General features: G+C 46.8%; 1 protein-coding gene across 2 annotated transcripts; it reads left to right on the top strand.

Moving 5' to 3' along the window:
• The first annotated feature begins 511 nt into the window (after positions 1–511).
• Positions 512–6,009, top strand: LOC132017861 (HLA class II histocompatibility antigen, DM beta chain). Of its 2 annotated transcripts, none has more exons than XM_059399974.1 (6): positions 512–664; positions 1,468–1,749; positions 3,047–3,331; positions 4,970–5,086; positions 5,246–5,281; positions 5,651–6,009. In XM_059399974.1, exons 2-6 carry the CDS (start codon positions 1,593–1,595, stop codon positions 5,665–5,667), a joined length of 612 nt encoding a protein of 203 aa, XP_059255957.1. In that variant the 5' UTR covers positions 512–664; positions 1,468–1,592; the 3' UTR covers positions 5,668–6,009. The 2 variants fall into 2 exon arrangements, with proteins under 2 accessions (XP_059255957.1, XP_059255955.1); XM_059399972.1 differs by having other exon boundaries at positions 512–788.
• The last annotated feature ends 588 nt before the right edge of the window (positions 6,010–6,597 follow it).

The raw sequence follows: 6,597 nt of genomic DNA, 5'->3' as shown, positions 1-6,597 counted from the left end.
CCTCTAAAGTGCAATTGTTTCCCCTATTCCCCAGTGGCGCTTTGAGGCCAGACAACCCTGCACTCTCCCTGGGCCTTCTTCCATCTCAACAGCCCTGTCTCTGCCACCTGCTCCAGAAGGGCCTTACAGCTCCTGCCTCCATCTCCCATCTCCGGGTGACAGGGCAGACCAGGGGTTATGCAATATCTTTCTAAGTTACTCCCTCTAAGGGACAGAGAAGTTACCTAGTCTCTGTCTTTTGGAAGGATACTGAAGGGAAACAGTTAAACCGGTGGGCAGCCCAGGCTACGTTTGTTCTGGGAGTATTGGGATTATTCTCTCCACTGATCTAAGGAAATCCATCTACAGACTGGTCTTTTTCCCACAGGGAAAGATTTAGGAGACAGAGTCCTTTAAAGCCTAGGGCAGGATAAGATTTACCTGGTAACTGGTGATGCTAGGCTGAAGCACTCAGTGATTTGTCTCGTATTTGTCCCCGCCCATCTAACCCATCTGACAACTCTTAGTTTGGGACTGATTTAGAAGAGCTGGTAGGAACAGAATTAGTATCTAGGGACTGGGTGGCTCCAAATCACTCATTTACGGGGGATCAAGGAGTCGGGGCTATATTCTAGTCCGCTCAGGGTCTGGAGATCATCTACCCAGGCTGGAACTACTGGAGCAGGTGAGGACCCAGGGCCCTGGAAGAACTAGTCCAGGGCACTGAATTCCTGGTGTGTCCCCAGAGCAGAGCATGACCACATTCCTGCCTTTGTTGCTGGGCCTCAGCCTGGGCTCTGCTGGAGAAGGTAAGGGTTTTCTGCTTGGGATCCCCCTTCCTCTGCTCCTTTGGGGCAAGGGAGTCACTTGGATTTGGACACCACAGACTCTTTGTCTCTCTGGCATATACTCTGATAGCACTTCCTACCTTTGTATCTTTGTTGCAATTTTAATATAATTGAACTGTAGAATTATTGGTATAATATATGTATCTTTTGCTGGAGTGTAGGCAAGGGCAATATCTGTCTTGTTTATTTCTGTATCCTCATATCCTCAGCTCCTAGCACAGAGCCTGGCACATTTGTGTGTGTGCTTCATAAATATATATGGAGTGAATATTTAATAATATATCCAGCATACAACAAAGCTGACTCTTTCCCTTGACCCCTTTTCTCAATCAATAATTCACCTTACTGAAGGTCTTGTCCTGGGTAAATTTGCTGTGTTTAAACTAGCAACTAATTTTGGGCCATTCTTGTTCCCATACTCAGTCTCATAAAGAGGAAACGGTAACTAAAAACTTCTCTGCTGCTACCATCTATCCCCTGACTCGGTGCTCTCAGAGACTCCAGTACAAGAGCTTGGTCTGTAGATGCTGCCTGAAGCAGGAAAGCTACACCCCACTCACTGGGTGTAACTGGGGCATGAACGGGGGCTTGGGCTCCCTGCAGAGGTCTCTGAGCTGCCCCCTTTCTCTGGTTCCTGTAGGTGGCTTTATAGCCCATGTGGAAAGCACCTGTCTGTTGGATGATGATGGGACTGCAAAGGATTTCACATATTGTGTCTCCTTCAACAAGGATTTGCTGACCTGCTGGGATCGAGACAAGTCCAAAATGGTCCCTCTTGAATTTGGGGCACTGAATCCCTTGGCCAAGTACCTCTCAGAGTTCCTCAACCATCAGGAATCCGTGCTTTCCCGCTTGTCTAATGGACTCCAGGACTGTGCCACACATACCCAGTCCTTCTGGGGATCACTGACCCACAGGACACGTAAGAAGAGAGGCGCACACGGGGCTATTGGGAAGCACAGTTAGAAAGGAGAAGCCAGGGAGAATCCCTCCATCCCTTCATCCCTCTATAGCCAACAGGTTTGAGATTTGTGCAGGAAAGAAGCAGAAAATGTGTGGACCTGGAATGTAAGAAGAGTGAGTGTGGACCCTCAAAGGGTTGTTGACGGGGATGGAGCAGGAATAAAGAAAGGGAAGTGATGTTTGAGGCCAATGGGCTGAGAGAGTAAGCATTCTTTCCTTCCATTCAAGGCATCTCATGATGCAGAGTCAAGTTCAACCAGGAGTGTGTCAGAATAACCAGAATACCTTTTTCCAAAGTGCTCATACCTCTTTGTCATAGGTTCTGATGTTTTAGGTCTGGGATGCACCTAGGCATGGGAATATTTAGAAAGCCTCCCTGGGAATTTCAACATGCTTTCTTGCCCCCAATCCCTTGCACTGAGAAGGACTTGAGACTGATAGAAGAAAACATGAAGATCTCCATAAGACAGAGTAATATGTCTAAAATGTGACTTCTGGACCACTTTTCTCAGAATTGCCTGGGGAGGGTGCTTGTTAAAAATACAAGCCCTTGAGTGCCACTACAGATCTTCTCAGTGAAAATATTTGGGGATGCAGCCTAGTGAACCTGCATTTTAACAGAATTTCTTGGATTTTTATTTAAGATTTTGTTTGAAAAGCACCAAGGTAGAGGCAAGCAGGAGGGCCACCTAGAAGAATAAACTAGTAGGGAATGGCAATATTAACAATCTCATTAATTCAGATTATGTTAATCCAAATTTAAGAGAGTTAGATCTGAGTTAGGCTCATTTCCTTAAACTGAGGGGAAAATGTTGCTCGATTCAGCCACTTAAGTTTGTTAAATTAGATTTGAGGACAGACATCTTTTCCTACCTTTACAAATCCTAACCTACAATTCTTGATAACTGTTAGCTTATATACTTGAAATAAACATTTCACTTGAAATTATCAATATATTACTTGAAATATATAGTCAGTGACTTCTGAAACAGCTTGCAGTTCAGACCTGGCTTCTGCTTAATGTGATCAACCATAATGTTGGATCAGGAATCTGAAAGAGCAGTGACGGACTGAGGGGAAATTGCAAAGCAGGAACAATTCTAACTCCTTTTTCAAAGGGATGTGTGGAGGCATGGAGTAGGGGTGGGAAGGGTCAGTTGGCAAAAGCCATGAAGAGTTGAAGCAGGAAAGAAACCAGGATGGAGAAAAAGCCAGAATGTTGCCTTCTTTCACCATCACGTTTTCTTCCTATGCAGGGCCACCAACTGTGCAAGTAGCCAAAACCACTCCTTTTAACACGAAGGAAAGTGTGATGCTGGCCTGCTACGTTTGGGGCTTCTATCCAGCTGATGTGACCATCTGGTGGAGGAAGAATGGGCAGCCTGTCCCTCCTCACAGTAGTGACCCTAAGATGGCCCAGCCCAATGGAGACTGGACATATCAGACTGTCTCCTATTTCGCCACAACCCCTTCTTATGGGGATACCTACACCTGTGTGGTGGAGCACATTGGGGCTCCTGAGCCCGTCTTCCAGGACTGGAGTAAGTGCATGGAGGGTGGGAGGAATTAAGGTTGAAGCAGAGAGCTACTGTGCATGGGTTGTGGACAAGAAACACCAACATTCTGGCTCAGAGAGTGACATGTGAACAGGTCCAGGGAATGACAGCAGTGAGGGAGATGCTGAGAATGAGCAGCCAGTCTGGAGGAACCGGTGGAGGGCTGATGACCAGAGATGAGGCTGTGGGAGACAGGAATGGGAACAGTTACTGTTGCTGTTGCCATGGTGGTGTGGTTGATGTCATGTGTGCATCTGGGGGTGGCAGGGGAGCAGCGCGCCTGCCTATCCTGAAAAGAGGATGTGGTTTGGTGACCATGTTTTCACAACCAAAAATTGTGATGCAGCATTTTAGGATCTTCAGATTTCAACTATTCTGTTGTCTGGCCAGGAATGGGAACCGAAGGAATAAAAAAGCTTTTGGAAGAAATGGGACTTTCTTTCAGCATAGGGGCAGTTGTAAATTTGGGCTGTTCTGTCAGGGAAGAAAAAGCCTGGCTGGCAAACACTTTGGGCTAACGAACAAGGAACCACTGCTTGAACCCCAAGATTGGAAGTAGTTAAACGTACCAAGAGATTTGGTACACAGATTTGAGGAAATAGAAGAGTGAGCAATGAGGAAGAGGAGGGGTATCTACGAAGGGCTGGGGAACAGGATCCTAGACTGGCTGCTGAGACTAGGCTCCCCATCGGGGAATGCTGTCTTGCTGGGCGGCTGAGAGGGCATGAAAAGCAGAGAGAGGAACCCACAGGTGCACCAGAACTCTCCTGGGAAAGTCTCCTCCCCAGCATGTGCCAGAGTTTCCTTTGATGATGGAATGTTCATTTCAGCATGGGGGAAGGAATCCAGGTGGAGTGGATTCAGAGTATGATGGGTTCCAGGAAGTGGGAGCTATGGGGTGGGCTGGAGACCGGTTCTGGAAATCTGGAGGTGGACTGGAGGAGATACCTCAGTAGTCGGATAACTCATGGAATGGGATCATTGAGAGTTAAGAAAGGTAGAAAGACATTTTAATAGACAAATACTCTGTTAGAGCACATAAGGGAGCCAACATAGTCACTATGGGGTAAATGTTGAGGAGAATGAGGAATCCTTTATTTTTTGGTGAGAAAACCTTCAGGGTGAAGAAGGGAAAAAAGATGCCCGAGAGGCCCCAATGTATTAGAGAGGACCTAGAAGTTCTGGTGCCAACTGTGGTGAGAGGGGTCCCCCAGGGCTGCTCTAGCAGTGGAGAGCTACAGGATGGGGATTTTTTTTTTTTAAAGATTTTATTTATTTATTTGACAGACAGAGATCACAAGTAGGCAGAAAGGAAGGCAGAGAGAGAGAGAGAGAGGGAAGCAGGCTTCCTGCGGAGCAGGGAGCCCGATGTGGGGCTTGATCCCAGGACCCCTGAGACCACGACCCGAGCCAAAGGCAGCAGCCCAAACCACTGAGCCACCCAGGCGCCCCCAGGATGGGGATTTTTGAGTAAAGTCTGTTTCCTTGGGTATAGGTTGGTGTGCGCCAGACTCTTGGCATTGGGCTAAAGCACCTTTGAACTTCCTAGCTGGAAGTCACACCAAATTAAGTTGCTCTGGCAATGGGCAACAGATTGGTTCCAGTAAGTTTCTATTTTTGCAGCACCTGGGCTGTCCCCGATGCAGACACTGAAGGTTTCCGTGTCTGCAGTGACTCTGGGCCTGGGCTTCATCATTTTCTCTCTTGGTTTGCTCAGCTGGCGGAGAGTTCGCTCCTCTGGTGAGTGCCGTCCCTGACCTCCTGTTGCCAATCTCACTTCCAATTTCTGTTCACTTTCTGTCTGTGACTGGTTTTCCCATTGCTACCTCATTTGTTGTGAGTCACGCCAGATACTTTTATCTACAAACTGTCCCCTAATCAGATGTTTTCTTTTTCCAGGCTACATTTTCCTCCCTGGGGCCAGTTATCCAGAAGGTAACATCTATGTTAGTTGTTTGCCTCCTGGTCCTTGGGGGGTGGTGGTGAGAGATTTCGGGAGTCAGTGTTGGGCTCAGCTAATGGTGTTTATAGTAGGGGCGAGGCTTCACCAGGATGTAGCCAAGAGCATAATTTAAAGTGCCATTGCTGGGATTAGGAGCAGGAAAGAGGAGCAACCACACCCCCTTCTTCTATCCAATGGAGTGTTTATGGGGAGACAACTGAAAGTGGCTTTGTAGTATTAGTTCTTGGTGATCTAGAATTTTTGATATCATAGTATTAAGGGCTCTGGCATGGATGGTTATAGAGACAGAGGATGGGGTCACGTTGGATTGAAGCCTTATTATTTCCTTTTTATTTCTGCAGGTCAACATGTCAGTTAGAGGAAGAGACCTACACCTTCTATACCGCAAGTGAGGAGATTCAGAGTCTTAGTGATGCTGCTGTGTCCCCCCAACATCGTCAGACCCTACACATTTTCTTGGATCCTATGGTTTCTCCATCCGGATCTTTGAACTTCCCAGCCCACCTTGTGTACACCTTAGCACGCTGGGAAAACTCAATCCTGAGAATATTGTGTAATCAAGTTATTGTCCAAGACTATATTTCTGGGTTGAATATCATCTGGGGAGAGAGGTTAAAGGCCTTTCTGGAGGCCACAGTGTGCCACAGGGGCCAGTGAGTCACTGACGATCATCTCTGAGGAATAAACTCTGGTGGAAATATTGGTGTTTTTTTTTAATGCTTTTTCCTGAGGCCCTGGGGAGGGACCATGAGCAGAGTTATGGGTTGGGGTTAATTCTCTCCTCCTTGAGTGGAGGAGTCACTATGTCCTCTTAATTATTCCCTCTAGACATGACAGAATTGGGGGAAGTTTTCTGATCTATAATTCATAAAAAGAAATTAAACTGTGGTTGGGTGGAGTCATAGAACCAGAGAGAGGCAGGGAATTGACAGATTACTTACCTCATAAGGGGTCTTAGGAGGATTGAGTGCGTTCATACTTGCAGATGGTTAAGAATGTTGCTGGCATGTGCTGAGCCCACAGGAGTGATGTTAGTTATTACTTGTTACTCAACTTTCTGGACCAGACATTGGACTGGGTACTTTACATGTATTATCTCACGGATCCTCATTGCAGCTCTGATGTGGATCCTTAGATAGGACTCAGGGGGCAGAGCTTAACTTCAGATGGAAGTTCTGGCGGTGATTTCTTCCAAACCCTAAGTGGGGAAAAGCCCATAGCTCAAGTGCGTATAATGACCCAGGTGCTGGGCTAAGTGCTTTGTATTTGTATCTCACTTCTTACAATA

Source organism: Mustela nigripes, chromosome 5, assembly GCF_022355385.1.
Source record: "Mustela nigripes isolate SB6536 chromosome 5, MUSNIG.SB6536, whole genome shotgun sequence".
NCBI classification, from domain to species: domain Eukaryota; kingdom Metazoa; phylum Chordata; class Mammalia; order Carnivora; family Mustelidae; genus Mustela; species Mustela nigripes.
Note: the sequence above shows the minus strand (reverse complement) of the source record. Positions and strands in the feature narration are given on the sequence as shown.

Coding starts and splice junctions, on each gene's coding strand:
- LOC132017861 (XM_059399972.1), top strand. CDS start 734: ATGACCACATTCCTGCCTTTGTTGCTGGGCCTCAGCCTGGGCTCTGCT. Junction 789..1,467: donor CCTGGGCTCTGCTGGAGAAG/GTAAGGGTTTTC, acceptor TGGTTCCTGTAG/GTGGCTTTATAGCCCATGTG. Junction 5,087..5,245: donor GCGGAGAGTTCGCTCCTCTG/GTGAGTGCCGTC, acceptor TTCTTTTTCCAG/GCTACATTTTCCTCCCTGGG.